At 36.5% G+C, this 23340-nt stretch overlaps 1 protein-coding gene across 10 annotated transcripts in view; it reads left to right on the forward strand.

Moving 5' to 3' along the window:
* LOC113438043 (uncharacterized) overlaps window positions 1-23340 on the forward strand; it is a 109183-nt gene that overhangs the window by 76142 nt on the left and 9701 nt on the right. For 5 of the 10 annotated variants that reach the window (XR_015742976.1, XR_015742975.1, XR_015742970.1 and 2 more), the window contains one exon: window positions 8843-9318. The exons of 3 other annotated variants lie outside the window; for them this stretch is intronic. Coding sequence is in view for 1 of the 7 variants with exons in the window: in XM_087930354.1 (XP_087786480.1) it covers window positions 8843-9008 (166 nt within the window). In the remaining 6 variants the exon portion in view is untranslated. Of the gene's footprint in view, window positions 1-8842; window positions 9319-9929; window positions 10176-22318; window positions 22433-23340 lie in introns of those variants that run through there. 2 more of the 10 variants (XR_015742962.1, XR_015742972.1) reach the window with 2 other exon arrangements.

Below are 23340 nucleotides of genomic sequence, written 5' to 3' on the forward strand. Positions count from 1 at the left end.
TGTTTCATAGTTCTAAAAGCATTCATGTTTCACTGCAAGAACTGATGTTGGATGAACTGAAACAATTTTAATGAATGAGAAAAGTTGCTTTCTTTGTTTTTGTTTAGAAATGGTATAAGCATTTTAATCTGATGTTGGCAGTATGAAGGTCCACAACTGTTCTCCAGCCCTAGTTTCCGTGCTTTCCCTCCTCCTCCTCCTCGCCCTCGCCCTCGCCCTCCTCCTCTTCCCCATTAAAAACTCCAAAGGAGGGAGGTAAAAGTTATAAACAGTATATTCAGATTTTTTTTTTTTTTAACAGTATATTCCGATTTTTTACTGTGGGTGTGGCTTGGTGGGTATAGCAGAGGAAAGATACTGTAAAATCCCCATTCACTCCCTGCCCTACTAACTTGCTTTCCAGCTCCATTCTCCTGTGCAGGGCAACAAAAGAAGACCCAGCTGATCAGCTGGGACTCCAATCAGCTGAGACTTGGGAGGCAGAGAATAGATGGGGTGGGGCCAACCAGAGGTGGTATTTACCAGTTCTCTGAACTACTCAAAATTTTCCCTTCCAATTTCCAGAACCTGTCAGAACTGGCTGAATACTACCTCTAGTTATAAATGCTTGTCATTCTTACTTTAAGTAATTTTTTAATTGTTTGAGAGATCCAGGGCCAGAATGATCATTTGAACATTTCATCCCTACATACTATTTTTTTCCTGTTCCTCCTGTTTTTCCACTAAAATAAGTAGTCCAGCAACTAAGATTGAGTGGGGGAAAATATGGAAGAAGATTTTAAAATATTAATTTTAGAATGTAGGGAGATGGTGGGAATTTTTACCAAGGTTGAACAAATCGGAAAATAAATTTAGTTTCTCTGTCCTGAAGTATGAAACTGCTTTTTCAGATTCCCCTATGCTAAAATTGGCAATAGGATAAAAATATCAATAATACCTCATATAATTATTTTTTCTTCCTATCACTAGGGGGATTTTTTTTCCTGGAATTTTTTTTTGAGATGGAAGAATTAACCCTCAAAAAGGATTTTGTTAGTTCCTGTTTGAAAATTTTGACAGTTTATGTGCATCAAAGTGTGCATTTAGATACCTGAATATTTTTGCATCCCACAACACCGGCTCTCAGTATATAAAAATATTTAACTATCAAAATGTTTAATTATCTATTGTGAGACATTTTACATACATAAGCAGACTAAAGCAAACATGACAGAATGGGGCTGAACTATATATATGTATATATTTATTTGTATAAATAAAATAATATAAAATGGCATGGAACAGAAAGTATTAATCTGGCATGATTTAAACCTGCATCCAAAAGCAGGCTATAACAAACAATTGTTAATAGGTTTTGGTACAATGACTAGCTTAAACCTAAGAAATGTAATGAAGCAATGAATGAAGAATATACAGAAATGTACATTCAAAGAGTTACATTCAAAGGGTCATATGGCTCACCGCCCTTTGGGAACTTAAATTCATAATGGGTATTCATCTTGAATTCATCTTGATGTGGTCTAAGCTTGGATGTTATTTATCCTGCTAATGAAACATCTCCAGGAAAACAGCTAAGTCCAGAGAACTCAACAGCTCATCTCTGAACTACATTTAAATTATTGAAGCATGAATCCATGAAAACTACCCAAGGCCAGATATTTTTGTTGTCTGTCCTCAAACTTCACTTTCCCCCCTTAATTTGTCACTTACAAGTTCATGTTCTGACCTTTTGTGGCTTAACCTCATTTAAAATGGAATGTGATGAACCATATTCTGCCTTCACCAGAAAGACTCAGAACATCAATTTGATCATATTTTAAATAATGGCTTAACTGCAAGCACAGTTGTTCTACAAAGTAGACTTCCAGCATTTCTTGGAAGTCTTCTCCTTCTGTAGTTTTGAAATAGCTAAAACATTTTTACTGGACTCTATTCTTTCCATTGCAATGAATGAAAAAATATGGCTGATGCCTGAGGTCAGTAAACTGAGGATGAGAGAGAGTTATCATGGGAAAAGTGTCCTCAGTATAAAGCTTTCCTTCCCTGATTTTAGATTGTACCCATAATTTCCTTATTATTCCCATGTGACTGAATGGAACAGATTGCTCTGTTAGTATATGATAAGGATGGATAGAAGATATAATTTCTATCTGCTTGAAGAAGTTTGGAAAAATCATCTCAAAGTTTGCATTTATTAATCAAGTTGATAAACTAGCAATACAATAGGTAAACTAGTACTATAAACTTTTTATATTTTCCCTATGTCCATCTCTCCTCATGCCACCATCAACCTTGCTGTTTCATTTCCTTCCTGTTCTGCTTTTGTTGTCTCTATGCGTGGGGAATTTAGTAAGAAAAGTTGAAAACAAAGACATTTGCAAGAGAGAAAGGATTAATCTTTTCTCTTCTGCTTTCTAGTTCTTCTTCCCATGCACTCCCTGTTGGGTATAACATTGATACACCAACTAAGTTTGGGTGAATAAATATATAAACCAAGGTTTGGGTGTTTGTAACCTTGTAGCTTTAAGCACCAAACTGCTTGTAATTAACTAATTAAGGGTGCGGTTAGAAAACGGCAATAAAGGGCAGTAAGAGAAACGTAATCTCTCTCTGCTTGTTTTTTCTGCTTGCTACTGTTTGTTTGCTACTGTTTGCTACAACTGTTTGAATACCTGAACCAAAGGACTATTTCATTGATGTGCTGATATCCTGTGAATACTCAACGTTGTCTTCAAAAGGAAAGGTATCAGAGGAGAAGATATCTTTACAAGCAGATAATGATATAGAACTGTCTAGTAAATGGACTAAGTTACTGAATGGATATATTTGTGAATGACATATGGACTGATTGACAATGTTTAAACTCTAATTGGATTAAATAACTATTTAAACTAAAAAACAGTGTTTGTCATCAGTGTGTGTAAACTCTAGGGCCCTTCCTCTCTCATTTGGCTGCCTGGCTTGACTGCTGCTGCACATTCTGTTTGGGGGTTTGTCCCCAATCACTAACATTGGTTATGGGCCCAGTGCGCACAGTCTAACTAACGAGGATATAGCAGTGAGAGTTGGTGTGAGTTGCACATTACTGTAAAAACAAACTGTTTTTTTTTCAGTAGTTTTTAAATAGTTACATATCTAAAGAGCAATGGCACAAGTAAATTTGCCAAATCTGTCCATGATATCCAGACTAGATGGAACAAACTATGTTTCATGGTCAATGAAATGTAGTTTACTTCTATGAAGAGAAGGTTTGTGGGACATAATAACAAACCCACCAGATGTGACTAACTTAGATCCTAATGTTGAAGAGGATGACAAAAAGATACAAGACTATAAACGAAAGAATGAGCAGGCTTTATGCATCATAGGACTGACTCTCTCTGACCAGCAACTTATCCATATCCGTGGAGAGGAAAATGCTGCAAACTGCTGGGAGAACCTCAGGAAGATATATGTTCGGGACAGTGTAGGAGCTCATATATATCTTACACGCAAACTATTTCGAACACATCTTCAGAAGAATGGAGACATGTTAACTCATTTAAATTGCATGAAGAGCATTTTTCAGGAATTACAAGAAAAAGAGCTTATATTTAATGAGTTGTAACAAGTATACATCATACTGTCTTCATTAGATCAAAGCTATGATGATTATGTGACTGCTTTAGAAGTATTGCCAAAATATAGTTTATCATTAACCGAGATTACCGGCAGGCTATTAGAAGAAGCCAGAAGAAGGTGTGAACATGACCAGCTGAGAGAAGATAAACCTAATAAAGAAGAGAAATTATCTTCAAAGCTTGAAAGAAACCAACTAAGTAAACAAAAGCACCCGGAAGAAGAGAATTTATCTTCGACGGCATACACAATTAAAAAGTGTTTTAATTGTGGAGGCAGAGGACATTTGGCAAGATTCTGCAGAAAAGAAAAAAGCCAGAATGTAAAAAAGCCAAAGAAATCTTTTGAACTAGCCACATTTAGCAACTGTGATGTGAAGAATGATTTATGGGTGGTGGACAGTGGTGCATCCCACTGCATCACGAGAGATAAGACAAAATTTATAAAACTGTCTACAAGCTCTCAACATATATCACTTGCTAATGGTTGGAACCTCAAAGCCAAGGGAGAAGGTATTGCATACTGTCCATGCTTAAACCAGGATATAAAAATGTTGTATGTACCACAGTTAAAGGTGAACTTGCTTTCTGTAAGGGTATTAGACAAACTAGGTTATGTAATTACATTTAAGGATAATAATTGCATAATTGAAAAGATAACAAAAGGGTAACTGCAGCTTTAAATGGAACATTGTATGTATTACATGATAGTAAGAAAGGAGAGGCACAGACTGTATTTAACAATATAAAGCCTCATAATGAATGTATCCATTTATTGCATAGGCGTTTGGGGCATGTAAATTTTAAAATGCTAAAACATACAGTAGAGTTATCTGATGGAATAAGGTTAAAACCTTGTGATAAATATTTGCGTTGTAATGTCTGCTGTGAAGATAAGAGTAAAATATTGCCTGCAAATAGGCTAAATGGTTTCAAAACTAAAGAACCTTTAGAAGTAGTATTTGCAGACATTATAGGTCCAAAGAAACCCAGTATGGGGGTGCTCAATATATACTGAGCATTATGGACCATTATTCTAGATATGGGTTTTGCTACCTAATGAAAAGCAAAACTGAAACATATCAACATTTCTTCAACTGGTTAAAATTTGCAGAAAGAAAGTCTAAACGGCAACTGATAACCCTGGTGACAGATAATGGTACGGAATTTGTTAACAGCAAATTCCAGAATAGATTAAAGGTAGCTGGAATAGAGCACAAGAAATCTGCACCATACAGACCACAACACAACGCATTTATTGAGAGAAGAGGCCAAACACTACAGGCAATGGTTAGAACAATGTTAACTGATTCTGGATTACCTGATTCTTTGTGGGGGGAGGCCACAATGTGTGCTAATAACATATTGAACAACGTTGTTAACACAACTACTGGTGAAATACCATTCACCATGTGGCATGGCAGGAAGCCTGATCTGAGTTACCTGCACACATTTGGTGCACCAGCATGGGTGCATATCCCTACACAACTCAGGCGTAAAGGGCAACACAGAGCTAAACAATTATTCTTCGTTGGTTACCAAGCAAACCATAGGGCATATAGATTTTGGGAGAAAGGCACATCTAAGGTGTTATGCAGTGCCAATGCCCAATTTCTAGAGCACGTAGGATGGGATAAGTTAGAACAGGATAACAATAAAGAAGTAATTATTGAATCCTATAGAAATCCCATTAATTATCCCTGTAACTTTAAGAATAAAGTAAAGAGAGAAATACAGGCAGAGATAGAGCCCATAAAGGATGAAATAGTACCAATAGCTGAGCAAGCTGAGGAACATAAACAGGTAGTAATTCAAAAAAGTCCTCATACAAGCCCTGCAATTCCCAGAAGAACTACACGAATATCTAGACCGCCTGATAGATACCAGGCTAACACAGTGTGCCAGATTAATAAAGTTCCATATACTGTAGATGAAATAAACATGTATCCTACTAAAGATAAGGAAAGCTGGTATGCAGCAATGAATAAGGAATTGAAATCCTTAAAGGATATGAAAGTATATGAAAATGCGAGATTACCTGTTGATATAAAACCCATTGGCTGTAAATGGATTTTTAAGATAAAAACTGAAAAAGATGGTAATATAATCCATAAGGCACGATTAGTAGCCCAAGGTTTAGACAAAATGCCAATGACTATGATGAGGTATTTGCACCTAGTCTTAAAGCAGCAACATTAAGGGCAGCTTTAGTGTGGGCAGCAAGTAAGAAATATATAGTCAACCATCTAGATGTAGAAACTGCTTACTTGCACGCTCCACTAAGACATACTGTATACATGAAAAAACCTATTGAATTTAAAGGTGAAAATAATAATGATTATTGGTTGTTAAAAAAGAGCCTCTATGGTCTTAAACAATCAGGCTATGAATGGAACCAGTATATTGTAAAGGAACTAAACAATATAGGGTTTAAAGCTGGTTTAGCCGATCCATGTCTATTTAAAAGGGAGACAAATGGGAAAATATCATTATTACTATTATTCACAGATGATATTGCTTTGATTACAGAAACTAATGATGAAGCCAATAAAATAATAGCATCATTAGCTAAGAAAATAAAAATCAAGCAATTAGGGGAGATAAAGAAATATCTAGGTTTGAATATACTGAAAACACAGAAAGGTTTTAAGATATCTCAGGAGGATAAGATATCTAAATTGCTAATAGATTATAAGATGGAACTTTGTAAGACTGCAAAGACTCCAATGAGTCAGGATATTTGCAAAATAGATACTCAAAGTCCCAAGTTTGATAAGGTAATATATCAATCTTTGATTGGTAGCTTATCATACATTAGCAATTGGTCAAGGCCAGATATAGCTTATGGTGTTAATCAACTGGCACGACATAATAATGATCCACTTCAATGTCATTGGAAAGCATTAAAGAGAATTTTAAGATATCTTAAAGGAACATTACACCATGCACTGTATCTAGAACCAAAAGGTGATCTAATACTGAGTGCTTATGCAGATGCTAGTTTTGCATCAGAAAGAGACACAAGAAAGTCGACTTCGGGAACAGCCATAATGCTGGGTAAGACATTAAAAGGTTGGAAGTCAATAAGACAACAGCATATCAGTTTGTCAACTATGGAAGCAGAATTCTCCTGTTTGTCGTTATTATGTACTGAATTAATCATGTAAAAGCAGATGATGAATGACATGGGATTAACTGTAAATTATCCTATAATTGTACATGAAGATAATCAGGCAGCAATTCAAATGGCCACAAATATTGCAGTAAAAACTAGGAGCAAGCATACAGATTTAAGGTACTTAAACGTTAGACAATCTGTAAAGAGTAAAATGATACAGCTGGAGTACTGCATGTCGGAGGACAATATAGCTAATAACTTTACTAAAGCCCAAGGTGCCATTAAGCACCAAGAGAGTTGTGTAAAGTATGGTTTTAGATTGTAAGGGTATTATATATTTATATCACCCAAAAGGGGAGAATGTTGGGTATAACATTGATACACCAACTAAGTTTGGGTGAATAAATATATAAACCAAGGTTTGGGTGTTTGTAACCTTGTAGCTTTAAGCACCAAACTGCTTGTAATTAACTAATTAAGGGTGCGGTTACAAATGGCAATAAAAGGCAGTAAGAGAAACGTAATCTCTTTCTGCTTGTTTTTTCTGCTTGCTACTGTTTGTTTGCTACTGTTTGCTACAACTGTTTGAATACCTGAACCAAAGGACTATTTCATTGATGTGCTGATATCCTGTGAATACTCGACGTTGTCTTCAAAAGGAAAGGTATCAGAGGAGAAGATATCTTTACAAGCAGATAATGATATAGAACTGTCTAGTAAATGGACTAAGTTACTGAATGGATATATTTGTGAATGACATATGGACTGATTGACAATGTTTAAACTCTAATTGGATTAAATAACTATTTAAACTAAAAAACAGTGTTTGTCATCAGTGTGTGTAAACTCTAGGGCCCTTCCTCTCTCATTTGGCTGCCTGGCTTGACTGCTGCTGCACATTCTGTTTGGGGGTTTGTCCCCAATCACTAACACTCCCAACCCATGAATGTCTTATCCTAATGGAGAAGGGAGGAGCTTACATCTTCTTCATATATTGTGGTTGCCTTTTTTTTTTTTTTGCTTTCAGTCAAATGCTATTTTATTATTATCATGTGCTTTGTTTCTGCTATTGTGCTATTATTCTAATTGGAAGTTTCAGGATGTTTTTGTTTCTTTGGAAATGTGTCACAAAGAAATAAGAAAACTTTTAAAAATAAATAATGAATGAGAAAAACGAAGGGAGGGAGGAAGAGAGGGAGGGAGAAAGGAAGATGAGATATAAGAAAGTTAAATAGATGATATATAAGAAAGTTAAATGTGGTTTTCTGTTAAATGTTGAGAGAGAGAACAGATAGCATAGTTGTCACAAACCAGGCATGGTTCTATTAATGTTATCTATCTTTTAGAAAGTCCACATATTTCTGTTCTCTGCATGTCCATAAGTTGTGTGCAAATATTTATGTAGGGCAACTAGAATTTAAAGTTTAAATATGTTTAAACACATCATAAACATATTTGCAGGAATGTATTTGCCCTACTTTTCTTTGCAGTCTGGAACTTAAATATTATATATTTACATAAAACTCAGATTTAGAACAATTGTATTAAACATAAGGCCTAAAATAAGGTGGTCAAAAATGCCTCTCCCATCCCAAAAGGAAAAAAGACAACTGCAAAAGTTAACAGTGCTGATAATATACAGGAAAGCAAAATATTTTTCTTTCCAACAAAAGCTTGTTATTTAGATTAAATGATACCATCATAAATATTAAACTCCTAATGTATCAAGCAGTTCTAATGTCACTGCAAGAGACTTCCATTCTTTGCAAAAATAAAAAAATAAAAAAATCAGAAAGACTCCCCTTCCAAAAACACAATATTTATATTATTATATAAAAGAAATTAGCTCCACGGCCATCTCTAATTTGTGAGCAGGTTCTATGTCTGTATTTACATTCCAGCAAGGTAATTTTTAAACCCATGGTAACCTTTTAAATATTTGTTAGTATTTAAGCTATTGCTCGCATGTGTTGAAATGAAGGACTTTTTACATGAAGGGATAGGATTGTCAACTTTTCATCCTGTTATTGAAACTAGCATGTCTAACATTGGTTTGATGTGTGGATGCTAATAAATGACAAATGAAAAATTCTCTTTCATGTTGCAGAATGGAATATTCCTGCTTAGCAACCAATCAAGTATGCCTCCTTCCAGAATTATCCATTCCATGCCACCTCCAGCTTTTGCATTTTACTCTTAATAAGGAACCAACACAGTGGTCGGATTCAAATATTTTTACTACCGGTTCTGTGGGCATGGCTTGGTGGGCGTAGTAGGGAAAGGATACTGTAAAATCTCCAGTCAGAGGTGGTATTTGCCAGTTCTCTGAACTACTCAAAATTTCCGCTACCGGTTCTCCAGAACTGGTCAGAACCTGCTGAATACCACCTCTGAACCAACATCTTGAATATCATTAAAAAAAATTTGAATTGTTTTGTAGTTCAATTTTTTCGGCCTGAATTTTATTGCACTGTTGGAAGTGTTCTAAAAGCTTGCTAATATACTTTGTGTCTGATTCTGTGTTATCTATGTAAAATGCAGACTCAAAGAATGAACATACTTACATAAGAGATATAGTCTATAAAACATAAAAATATATAATATTTATATATAATATTTATATTATATATAATAGAAAACAATATCTATAAACATAGAAACAATAAACTATAAATATATATATATAACAATATCTATAAAACATAAAAAAATATATATATATATATATATATATATATATATATATATATATATATATATATATATATATATATAAAGACGAACGCAATACAGAAGCCTGATGATGGCAGATGAGATTCTGCCAAACGTTGCTACAACTTTAAAAGCATAACTACAATGACGTGGGAAAATACCCGAACAAAGCTTATGTTTTATAGACTATATATCTAAATATATATAATTTTATCCATTGTCTATCCACTGCAGGATGAATGCCTTTATATACATATACATTCAGGTTTTTCATAACATTGCCTTGCCAAAATAAAAACTAGCTTTGTTTTTTGTTGTTGTTTTTTAAAATCTGTGGACAGGCCAGAAATAAGTTCTAAACCATCTAATATTACGAGCTCAGACAAATCCAGAGTTGTTTCTGAACTATTTTAAACCCCTCATTTATGAGGAACGCTATGATGGTTTGATATTGGTTATATTGTACGTCTTTAATGTTTTAGCTTTTCTACAAGATTCTGCCCTTCTGAAGCAAGATCAAAAGACCTGGTCTTGAGACCCCACATTTTCATAAACTGACTTTTGTGCTATTTGAAGATATTCATGACAGCAGAATATCTAGCATTTATATTTGGAGAACTCGGTGAACCTTATGAGCGACCAAGGAACTTTTGAATAGTCAAGACCATTTATTTTCAAAATGAGATGTTTGTTCTTGTACAGCATGATGTCTAAATTAAAATAATTCTACCTTCTTCAATTAAAAAAAAGGGTGTACTGTACGCTGAGTACAGAAGATCCATGTCCAGTAGATTGAAAACAGATTTTCTTTCCTGATGCCAACAATGTATGCCAGGAATAAGCTCACCCAGTTCCAATCCTGGAAGCAAAGGACAAGCAACACCTAAAATAGAGGTCTAATAGAAAGCAAGCTCAAAATGTCAATATCCTTAGCTATGAAACCAGATGAGTAGATTAAAATGCTCTGCTACTTTTATGAACAATTATTATATATTTTATTTTATTGGGAAGGGACAATGGGAAGGCAACACATTTTGCCTACTCCTGAAGTCTTTTACAGACTATTCATAGTGACAGGTCACAGATGCACCTGGACTATTTATGAGTTCAGGTCTATCTACAATAGTGTTTCTCAATGTTAGCAACTTTTAAGATGTGTAGATTTCAATTCCCAGAAATGCTGGCTGGGGAATTCTGGAAGTTAAAGTATGCACGTTGTAAAGCCTTCCAAAGTTGCATAACAGTGAGATGGGTAGCATATACACTTAATAAATAGAGTTGCCAGGGTTGAAAAACACTGCTCTATAAAGACTGTTTTGGCTATGTTCCAAAATAACCAGCTTATTCGTAAGTAAAAAGAAAAGGGCACTGGATGAAGAGGGCACTTTCAGTGCACTGAGAGAGCTTCATCCTAATTCACCCTGCAATCCTCCTCTGCCAACTGAGCTGTTTTTTGGCACAGATTTAGCATTATTCCAGAAGAACAATGCAGCTTGTTCAGAAATAGCCCAAAGATAAGTGTATGGTATGGAAAAACTTCAGAGAGGTACCATAGCCTATGTGCTGTCCCAGAATCATTTTTCTACCTTGTAGTCCCATGGATTTCTTCACCTGAAATTATATAATCTCAGGTGCAAAAATCCATGGGACTACAAGGTAGAAAAATGATTCTGGGACAGCACATAGGCTATGGTACCTCGTAGATTTTCATGGGTACAGGTATGTAGGTCTAGGTGTGTTTGGGTCTTTTCCCGTGTAAGATTAAGAGTATCTTGGCGATGTTTCAGCGAGGTCCCACTCGCCATCCTCAGGCTGGTGCTTTCAGCTTTGTGCCAGTGCAAGCAATGTGTGATTGGAGCTGCCATCTCTCTATAAATACTCTCTATAAATATGTTATGTCTCACCTGTGCCAACGAAGTGAGAAGTCCAAGTTTCCAAAGGAATATACACAAGCAGACAAGACCAGTAATGACAGGGTTAAATTCCTTTGGCCAGGCAAGTCCTTGGCAGTCTCACACAAGCTGTCTGCCAAGTCCGATAATAAAGCAAAAACATAAATCACAGGCTATCGCCACACACACAGAATCTGACGGAGCTGCTCTCACAAATTAACACATTGTCCCGAACAAGAACCCAGAGCTAACACACCCACTTTTATTCCCTGTGGGGCGTGTCAGTCTCTCATCTCAGTCTCTGATTTGTCCTTTCTTTCTACGTTGCATTTCATGCTTTTGCCTGCGTCTTTGCCTCACATCAAACCAGCATTCCTCGGCTTGATCCTCAGTCAGAGGCTCTGATACGTTCTCCTGATTATCTGCTGACACCTGAGGCACAATCAGGGGGGAAGATCCTGCTGAGGAGGACAGTCCTGGGGAGGCAGACAATTCCAAATCCTCCAACAAAGCAGGCTCAAACCTCCCCTTCCTCCCTGTCCAAGTCTGTGTCCTCTAGAAAACAGGCTCAAACCTCAGAGCCAAATCCTCCTCTTCCTCATTTACCAAGTCCTTGACCTCTGACAAAGCAGGCTCAAACCTCAGAGCCACAATACACACACACACACACACACACACACACACACACACACAGACATATAACTTAGAAACATCCCTCTTTCTCTTATATGTATAAGAGATATGTGCTCTTTCTTAATTTGAGTTACAATTACAAACATAAATTTGACGGAGGAAACTACAATACATCAGCAAATTGTTTTTAGAAAGCCTGGACAAATGATTTATTGACTTCCCTGAACCAACACACACACACACACACACACACACACACACACACACACACACGCACACATAGATATATATGTATTTTTTTTTCTGTAGAAACTTCTTAACAATATAATTTAGATGAAGCGAAAGTAAAGTTGGTCTTTCAACTTTCAGTGGAAAGTTTTCCTCTCCTTTTGGGAAAGAGCCATCACAAAGCTAATGTATCCAGCATCATATTTTAACATCAGGCTGTCTTCTGAATGAAAACAATTACTTTACAAGCACAGTTTTTCATAGAGACAGTTTTTGAGAAGAAAGAGGTGGCTTAAGAATTCTAGTAACTACAATATTTCTCATCTGGAGCCAGTATTTCCCAAAGTACATATGAGTTGAGACTGCTTTCTATTTTTTCAAATTGCTTTCATGTGAACTGGTGGAACTTTTCTTTGATAACATAGAAGTTTGCATCTATACCACAGTCTCCTGAATCTTTATCATCTGGGAACCAGCCATTACAAGCTACTGGGACACTGATAGGAGATAGATTGGAGAGGTGTGGAACAAAATGTGGACTGATGAATATTGGACTGGAACAACCTCCTCAAATGAGGTGGGATCCAAATGAAAAAGTGATTTAATCCAGAATGTAACCTAAACTTGCTTTAACAGCAATACAAATCGCACTTAGACTTATATACTACCCAATTGTGCTTTTTTATACTCTCTGGGTAGTTTACAATGTCAGCATATTGCCCCAACAATCTGGGTCTTAACTTTACAGATCTCAGAAGATGGAAACCTTGAGCCTGGTCAGAATTGAACTCCAGGCTATGGGCAGAGCTTGTCTGCAATACTGCACTTTTACTACTGTGCCAACAGGGCTTTTAACATCAGCTTATAGGTTTAATTCAGAGAGTAATTAGGACTGCAGAAAATTAATTAGGATTTAATTAGGATTTAATTAATTGATTAGTAATTAGGACTGCAGAAAAAAAAACAGTTGCTACCAACCTGCCTTCCATTGAGGACATGTATACTGCATGAGTCAAAAAGAAGGCTGTGAAAATATTTACAGGCCTCTCACATCCTGGACATAAACTGTTTCAATTCCTACCCTCAAAACTATAGGGTACTACACACCAGAACAACTAGACACAAGGACAGTTTTTCCCCAAATGCCATCACTCTGCTAATAATAATAATTCCCTCAACACTGTCAAACTATTTACTAAGTCTGCATTACTATTACTATTAATCCTCCCATCCTTCCTTTCACCCATCTCCTTCCACTTATGACTGTATGACTGTAACTTTGTTGCTTGTATCCTAATGATTTTTATTGACTGTTTCCTAGTATGATTTGATTGCTTATTTTACCCCATGACTATTATCGAGTTGTACCTTATGATTCTTGACTCTTGATGAATGTATCTTTTCTTTTATGTACACTGAGGGCATATGCACCAAGACAAATTCCTTGTGTGTCCAATCACACTTGGCCAATAAAGAATTCTATTCTATTCTATTCTATTCTATTCTATTCTATTCTATTCTATTCTATTCTATTCTATTCTATTCTATTCTATTCTATTCTATTCTATTCTATTCTACTTGAATAGATTGTTCCCCTTATACAGTATTTAATGTTTTCTATTACAGTACATGGATGCCATTTGAGACTTTAGGTTTTGCAGGTGGCTATGATACCTCGGATTTATACTAACCATATCTTTGAAGTTAGACACATTAATGTGTGGTATTAATGGGCACTATAGGACCACATTCCTCAACCTTTCCAGGTTGGCAGCATGGGGGAGTAGACTGTATGAGGGGCAGGCACATGCATGCACACACAGCTTCATTTGTGTGAGTGGCAGGTCTGCAAGTGTCAACATGTGCCACTTATATGAATGGGGCTGCAAGGACCACCACTTGCAGCTCATTTGAATGGGGCTGCAAGAACAGGTTGGGGATCCATTGAATATGATATTTTAAGTGAAGTAAGCAAAAACCTTGACACCATTCGTAGTTTTCCCTACAATTCTTGTTAAGTCTTATCTTATCTGATAAGAAAAATACACACTGCTAATTAAACAAGTTCATGGAAGATATAAGAAATTCATAAAAGATGGGCGTGCAAGTGCTAAACTGGCTGCTATTGTTGCAGAAGGCAGGGTGCTGAACCAGTAGAAATTATCTTATGCTTTTATCTTGCTGTTGCTTTTGTTGCAGATCTTACTTAGCTACTATAGATGTATGTATATAAACAACTTACATGGCCAACTTACATGGCCACTATCTCAAAACATATCTCCATCTGAATAATAATAAATAAAAAATATGGCAAACATCATAAGTAAATAGTAAATGATAGCTGTAGTCCATTGCCATTTTCTTCATATCTTCCTTCCTGTTGTGTTTGTGTGAAGATGGGGGTGGGGGTGGGGTTACTGAAGAACATGAAATAATTAATCATCACTTCTCCACAGAACAAGTGGTCAAAGTAAGGCTAGACTTCTAGACAAGACAGAATACTAGAAGTCAGCAATTGTGGTCTGTATTACTGCCTTTTAACACATTTTAGAAGGAAAAAAGGACAGGGTAGGGTATAGTGGCCAGATGGTTTTTTCCCTGGTAGTTTCAAAAGTTTGTAAAAATATACCTACTATAAGTTTGATACTTGCCTTTGAGAGAAGAAAAGAGCTTTGGAATGTATTCTATTTCATGAATTATGTTTGGGGGTCTCTGGAAATGTTATTTCTGGATGTATTGTATGTAATGTGTATAAGCTATATACCTAGCTGTCCTGTCTTGCCTTTCCTTTTTCCCAAAATATGAAAGAGTACAAACTCACACCAACACAGGCAGGCAAGCTAGCTCGGACTTCACAGAGTTAGTTCTTAGGAACTGATAATATTGTTGGCATTCCTACATGTCCTGCCTGCCAAGTCTGAACTGATAAAGTTTTACTCACAGAAAATCACAAGGAAGTCCACAAAAATAGTCATTCACGAAGAAAATCTGAAGTAAGGTTAAACTTTGTCCCGTACAAAGTTTCAGGAGAAAACACATCCACTTTTATCCCCTGAGGGGTGTGGCTCAATGACTCAGCTTACTCTCTGACCCTCCCACGCCTCCTACGTTGCTTCTCACGTTTCTCCCTACGACGCTGCTTAGGATCGAGCCAACACTCTTCCTCTTTACTGACTGTCAGGGGCTGCTCCAATATGCCTTCCTCCTGATTAATCTCAGGCTGTTCCTCTCAGTTGTCTGATGGAACCTGAGGCATTATCAGGGAGGAAGGTCCTGGGGAGGAAGGCATTCCCAGTTCCTCATCATCATCTTCCAGGTCCTCTTCCTCTGACAGCCTAGGCTCGGGAATCGGGGCCCCAACTCCTAGCTATACCACCCATCTTCTAAGTCACCCCAAACTTCTTGTCAATTTGAAGTTCAAGAATTTTCAAGAATTTTCATATGCTATAAGGGTAATAGATGCCATGAGCTGCATGGAATGTCATATTGTTGATATTTAAGATAATCAAACTTAGACATTCTAGAAAAGACTGCCAGTGAGGTGATAATGCCACTCTTTCCTATGCTCTGTTTTTCTCTATGCTCTGTTTTTCTCTATGCTCTGTTTTTGTTTCCTGTACTATTTCCAACTGAACACCTAAAATACCTTTCATGCATATTGTGTATTGTGAGCAATTCAAACCTCTTCAAAGTATGTTAAAATTATCCCTGTGATTGAAGGTTTACAGGTTTGAAGAAGTTATATCATTTCTGGAACAATAGTACATTCAAATATTCTTGAAAGTTGATTCTCTGATACCTTTTGACAGAATGAAAGCAGTGGTAATTGGTAATTGGACTGGTAATTTTCAAATACAGTAGGACCTACTGTATTTGATATGGAAATATAAATATTTTTTAAAAAATTAGGCTGAATTTATAACTGATTTTATAACAAGTTTAGGCCCATTTCCAATAAAACATTAAAGGCATGTCTTGTCAGCTGAATGTCCTGACAGAAAGAAGTTTTGCAAATCTAATACAAATTCTTATTTGTTTTATCAAATTAAATTAACTTTTTAATGAGCCTCTTCATTTAAGAGAAGAGAAAGTAAAAGGAAATACCAGGAAATTGTATAATACCAAGAGATTGCAGATCATTTAGGGTGCCATAGATGACCGTGCCTCTCTGCAACATTTTATTGACTGATTATGTGCATATCATGTGTTTAAACATGTTATACTACATATAAAACTTGAAGTGGTTTATTCATATTATTCTTGATATAAGAAATGCATATACAGATAATAATATTTAATAACGTAAACTACTATTTAATTATTTAAAGCGTTCTTCCTCCAAAGAACATATAGTTAGGTTATCTTTTTATTCTTCTAACAATAGGCCTCTTGTAATCATTGATACATGCAATCACTCTTAAATCCACATCTCTTGATCTTCTCACAATGAATATGACTATCTGGAAGAAGAATGGGCAACTATGTCCTTCTGCTGGGAGTCCTTATCATGAGAAGGACTAACACCTTTTCATCAAATGCAGTCATTATCTCAGAATGCAGTTATAATCATTTTTGGTTGCCTAGAAAAGAGTTAAATGAAGTTGAAGCATAACTATCCCAAAGTGGGAAAGATCAGGATGAAAATATCCAAGTTGACACATAGATCTCTCTCCCCAGTCAGAGTGTTGATAGGCTCAAAATACAGACCAGGTAATTAAGTGGGGAGTGTTATTCTTATTAACCTCCCACCACCATCAACAGTGAAACAATTTTCCACTCTGTTGAGATAAAGTATTTTCAACTAGGCAGTTTATATAATTCACCTTTCCAGGACCGCATAGGAACAAAACAATCCGGACTTACACTTAACACGAATAACTTCAAATAACTTCTGGGAGATCCTTAAGTTTCAGAGCAATTAAATCATAAAGTCTTCAGTTTAGACCTTGCATCATTGCTCTATCTGCAGTCCTAATATTTCATTTCAGTACTGAATTTGGAAAAAAATCAGCACACATAATTGTTGGGAGGTAGAACATTAGGAATGTAAATTCTTTCCCACCAGCAGTTTCCTCCCTCTTTCTGATTCTCATTAGGAAATATGGCTGACCTGATTGATAGATAGATTGTACCAGTTATTATTAGACACTGGAAATGACAATGTGTAATTTCATTCCATTCAGAGACAGTTTGTTCGGACCAGTGCAAAACTAACAGGGAATATGAGCATCAAAATAACACTTTGGTTGACAGATCCAACTTAATATTTTATTACTGAAAGCAATACAGAGAGCCTTGCCACACACAGATGGTATGAACACCAATTTTCCAGGCACACAGCCCAAGATAATCTGATAAAATGCATCTATCACTTCTTGTCTCTTTATCTCCTTGCTTTTGAAAGAAAGAGAAGTTAAATTAAGAAGAGTTATTCTTTCATGAGTGGCATTAGTGCTACATTAAAGAGCAAGCTGCAACAGTAATAAAAAAGTTATTAGAGTTACTTCTTCCCTGACCCAAAAGTTAAATATAGAACCTTGAAAAGAGGAGGCAGAATTTTTAACTCCTCCAAGTTGGCAATATTAAAATATTTTTTTTAAAAAAAGAAGGAAGACATTTTAATACCTGAGTCAAGACAATACTTCTTGCTATCCCATATGAAGCCAAAAAAGCAGAACAAGAGCTAAATGGAACTTCAGCAACAGAGACTGGATATCACAAACCAAGTCACCTGACACCAGCACATTAATTGAAGGGCAAGGACAGGCCAGATGCCCTGTACACATCTGACCCAGGGGTGGGATTCTACCAGTTCGCACCTATTCGCTAGAACTGGATGTTAACATTCTAAGCAGTTTGGAGAACCGGTTGTTAGAAGAAATTACAGGCCTAATCCTGTAAGGAAGGCAGGAAGGAAACGTTCTGGTGTCACTTAGAGAAATTGCCTCTCCATTAACCCTTATTACATTCTTGGCAGGACTAGACTTCCTGTCTCACAAACATCTCTGGAGTTTTTTTCCCCCTCCTTTGCTGGAACTTTGCTTGTGTGGAGTGACCATTCAAAGTTACAATGGCACTGAAAAAAGTGACTTATGACTGTTATTCACACTTATGACTGTTGCAGCATCTCCACGGTCATGAGAGGCCAGGCGAGGAGATGTGTGCCTTGATGTGAGTGATATTGAGTTGGCCATGCCCAGCCAATAACATGACAATCAAGCCATGCCCACCAACTAAGCCACACCCACAGAACCGGTTGTTAAAAAAATTGAATCCCACCCCTGATCTGACCTTTAATACATCTCTATTCTTTTTCAAATGACATGATAAAAAGTTTGATAAAAATGAAAAGCAGAGGGGAAAACGATGAAATTTACAAGGATGAAATAGGATTTGATTTCCTCTATTTCTTTTAATCAGGATGCAAATGAGAGGGTGTGTGTGTGTTCGATGATCTGCAAGGTTCCTGGAACCCCATGCTTCAATGAAAGCCCTAAGAAAAATTGGGGAACATTTTTTCACTCAGGAAAGACAATCAGAGGGACTACAGAATATGGAGAAAAATGTGTGTGTATATACACAGACACAGAAACACATATGCACACATACATATACATGAAAAAGAACACACTCTGTTACCTAGAAACTTTTGAGTTTATAACTATTATCTAAAGAAATTTTAAAAGAAAGTCTAAAGCATGTTAAAAGTAAAGAAGAAACACAGAAAGATTTTTGGGGGGGAGAGGGGAATGCATCTGGGAAAAAAAGATAAGAGAGTTTTGACATTTGGATTCTCCTTAAAACATTTTGATCTTAAGGAGTTGCAAAAATGGCAAAGGAACTGGAGTCTACAAATCCAACATATGTGCTTGTCACTAGCACCCCCCTCTTGTAAAAGAACTGGAGTAAATTAGGAAATCTCTTTGAAAAACAGTGGATCTGTTTTTATCTTTCACATGATGTGTTGCTAAGCAACAAGAACAATTTTTATCCAGACAGAGGAATCTCTGTCTGAACGGCAGTGAAAACTGCTGCATTATTTCTGCTTTTTAGAGATATCTCATGTTGCTTCTTCTTTCACTTAGGGCACATGCTCTGGGTAAAATATGGAGTTACGTCATGGGGTAGTCACACCTCCCCACTTTGTTCCTCAAATTAGAAACAATTTTGGTCATGTCTCAGTGACTGAATACGTGGGAGACAACTGAACAAGAAATCACAGGATGCCTGGTGACTTTAAGCCACAATTAATTTTACCTCTTCTCAAGGAATGAATGGCAGCCCTTTGTTTAAAAGAATGAACAGGAGTGACTTTGATGATATTATATTTCATGATGGAGCATATCCTTTCTCTGTCTTTGATAACCCTGACTGTTAAGAATAAATAACAGAAGTAAATGCTATGTAGCATCCATCTGGAATTTATTTCAGAGATTTATTAGTATGTGAAAGAGTGGACTCTAGTTTTTATAAGCAGGTCTTCTGATTTATCTATTTCTCTCTAAGGATTATTCTTCTAATTCAAGATAACCAAGGCATCTGTTGGCCATTGTTTTCCATTAGGACTGGAGAAAATTATGTTGACTATGTATTCCAATCAGTGGCGTGATTCAAGTTTTTTTACTACTGGTTTTGTAATAGTGGCTTGGTGGGACTGGCTTGGTGGGACTGGCTTGGCTTGGTTGGCGTGTCTTGGTGGGCGTGTCTTGGTGGGCATGGATAGTGCAAAATCTCCATTCCCTCCCTACTCCTGGGGGAAGGTTACTGCAAAATCCCATTCCCTCCCCACCCCACTAACTTGCTTTCCAGCTCCGTTCTCCTGTGCAGGGCAACAAAAGACGACCCAGCTGATCAGCTGGGACTTGGGAGGCAGAGAATAGATGGGGTGGGGCCAGTCAGAGGTGGTATTTGCCAGTTCTCCGAACTACTCAAAATTTCTGCTCCCAGTTTTCCAGAACTGGTCAGAATCTTCTGAATACCACCTCTGATTCCAATGTTCATTGCAATGCATCTAACAACAGATATATAATGCCATGCTCATGGCAGGCTAATGGAGAGATGTCTTACATTTTGGATCTGTGTTTATTCCTTAACAGTATAGGCAATGTTGCTAAACTGGAACATTTCTGCAAGTAGGCTTTCATAGACAAATTTGCCTTAGCTCTTGTTTTCTCAGAAAATTATGTGATAGAAAAAATTCAAATGAATGGCAATAAGTCTGTACACTTCTTTGTTTTAGTCTCCTGCCCCATGTTCATATGGTATGTGACTTCACCTGTTGGGAAGCTAGATCTGATCTGGAATAGCCTCCTTTTTGTGATTAGGTAATTTTTTTAAAAAAATAAAACTGTGATAGCTTCCAGATTTTAAACTGAGAGTTTCTAAAATTCCAAGAGCAACGAGCAATTCATACAAGTGAAAGAAATAAGCTAGTGTAGCATAGTGCTTAGAATATAAGTCTGGGATACAAACTAGTTAATTATTTCATGTAATTACAAGCATAGGGGAGTTCTGATGGGATGAAGGAAAGAATTTGTAGGAAGTGAGATTCTTATTACTTCCCTCCCAAGCTTCTTTTATTTTCTTTCAGTCTCTTTATCTCTGTCTTTTTCTCTCTACCTCTACCTTTTCAGATGTCTTTTTAATATATTTTTATTAAAAAGTTTTAAAGAGAATATGAAAATGAACACAAACCATTATAGAAATAAGGTAAACAGAAAAGATAAAGATAAAGAACAGAAGGAAAAGATAAAAAGAAATACTAAGGAGCTTCCACTCTTTATGACTGAGGTATTGCAAGTCTTAAAGGTAGCACACCCAGAAGTACTAGTTCTTATATTAATAAATGTAAAAGTAATATTAACAGAATTTTGCAAGTCTGAAAGCATATCTCTCTCCAGTTGCCTTTACAGTCCAAGAAACTAGAGAGAGGGTCCCTTCTGAGATGTTTGCCATGGCCTCATTCCTTCAGCAGGTTCAAACTGCTTTTCCTTCTGTTTCCCAAGGTCTTTGCCTCATGCTATTATAGGTATGGTAAAAATGAGACATTCAGATGTCTCTACTGTCCAAGTTTTTTTTTTCTCAGACTAAAAATATTTATTCTGAACAAGATTCTAACAATGGACACAGGATTATATATAAAAATTAATAAGGGAATGATTTTCATCTTAAAACCAACCAATCACCTAGGACATTAAGCTAGAGCCTTTTTAAGGTTTCTTTTTAATGATTTTCCTGTGAACTTGCAAGAAGGAGGTTCTTTTCAATGGTAGTTTCAGGGTGTGGTTTACTAAAATATCTCCTGAATATTTAGCAGTCTGTGATCATTATGTCTTGTAAAAAAAACCTGCAGTGATGTTAAATTTCTCCATGGCATTTGCATTCGAAACTTTAATTCTTTTTCTCTTATCCTAGATTCCCTCTATGCTACCATTTCCCATGTATTCTAGTTTAGTGCCATATTCCCCATCTCAGTCTTTGCTTTTTGTTGTCTTGTTTTTCCAAAACTTATCAAAGTTGTCTTCTGCTTTTCCTCTCAACAGAAGCTTTACAATGTAGTTAGCAAACCTTTGATTACCTGTGCAGGGTTGAATTCCCACACTGAAAGTCTATTAGTGGGCATACACTGTTGGAGTACAGAGAGGACTGAAGCATGCATAGGACCAACATCATAAATGAGTGGCCATCCATTTTCCTGTGATAAAAGGAATTCTTTCTCTACCAAAGCCTAGAGAGGGGACAAATCATCCCAGATCTTTTTTTTTAAATATTCTTTTAAATTTTATTTATACATAAATCATCCCAGATCTGAGAATATTGCTTGCAGAGGCTTTCAAGCATAGGACAATGGTTTCACATGGCCTTATGACTTCGTCCATATTGAAGTGGTTCATATATTAGTTATGCTGATATCCTTAAACAAAAATGAAACAAAATTAGATCTGGAATATGGAAGAATTGAAAGAGTCTTACCTAAAAGTGAAAAACAGCTTTTTATTTGTGGCATGGCAAGATGCAAAGATGCAATCAATAACAGCTTCCTTTTTATTTATGTCCATCATAAATGTTTAACACACAGGGCTATACTTTTTGTGATTCTTTTTTTTTGTATCACTTAGTGATTCCAAAACACAGATGTTGTTTTGAGATTTTGACATCAGCTATCAACAGGCACTGTGGTCTTCTTTGGCAGAAGCTCTAGAATTTCAAGTGGAAAAGGATGCAAGCTAAATGTAAATTGCTCTTGTAAGGCAATATTGCCATTGTAAATTATGCTTTGTTTTTTCCATGAAAAATTCTACCCGGGCAGGAAAAGCCTGGCCCTATGATTTAGCTTTGCCAGTTATAGACCTTCTTGATAAATAACCTGTGCAATGTGTCTAGAGCTTTTAACAAGTCAACACAATGAAATGTAGATTTGATTATGCAGCTTAGCCCAGCCCTACAATTTATCAGCTCAAAAGATGTTGCTCTGCTTTTCTTGCACACATCAAGTCTCTTCATAACTGTTAAATGCTGCTTAATATTAGTAATATACTGTACTGTCAGGCTTCCAATAAGCTTAGATTTTGCATCCTGGGGAAGTTGGATACCAAGCAATTTTTATTTTTTATAGCGACCCTTCATAGTTGCTTTATATTAAGTTTTTAAGAATTGGGGAAATAGTCATTAAATTCAAAAAGCCTTCCAAAATCTTTCCTTTTTGGGTTGTAGCACTATATGAATTGGTGAAGAAGTGATTTCCTTTAATATTGCAAGCACACCTTCCGAAATCCTTTTCAGAACAGGACAACTTTTCTGTTTGCAGAAGTAAAGGAAAATTAAGCATGTGCCCATATTACTTCCCTCTTCCTTGTTTCTGAGTTGAGACTTCAAGGTGGCCTAGAGGTGGAGCTCTTGCCTCACAACCAGGATGCTGTGAGTTCAATCTTAGGTAGAAGATAATATTTGGAATAGACTCTCCTGCTTGAGCAGGGGGTTGGACTAGATGACCTCCAAGATCCCTTCCAAATCTGTTATTCTATGAATAGATTCTATGAAAATGACAACAAAAAGAAGAGGTAATACAGAAGACCAGGGGCATCTGCAGGCTGGGTAGGGAGTATGAGAGAAAAGTTGAGGTGGCGATTGTGATGGAAGC

The sequence above is a fragment of the Pseudonaja textilis genome, chromosome 3 (genome assembly GCF_049901715.1).
Source record: "Pseudonaja textilis isolate UNSWEBS1 chromosome 3, rPseTex1.2, whole genome shotgun sequence".
Lineage (NCBI taxonomy): Eukaryota > Metazoa > Chordata > Lepidosauria > Squamata > Elapidae > Pseudonaja > Pseudonaja textilis.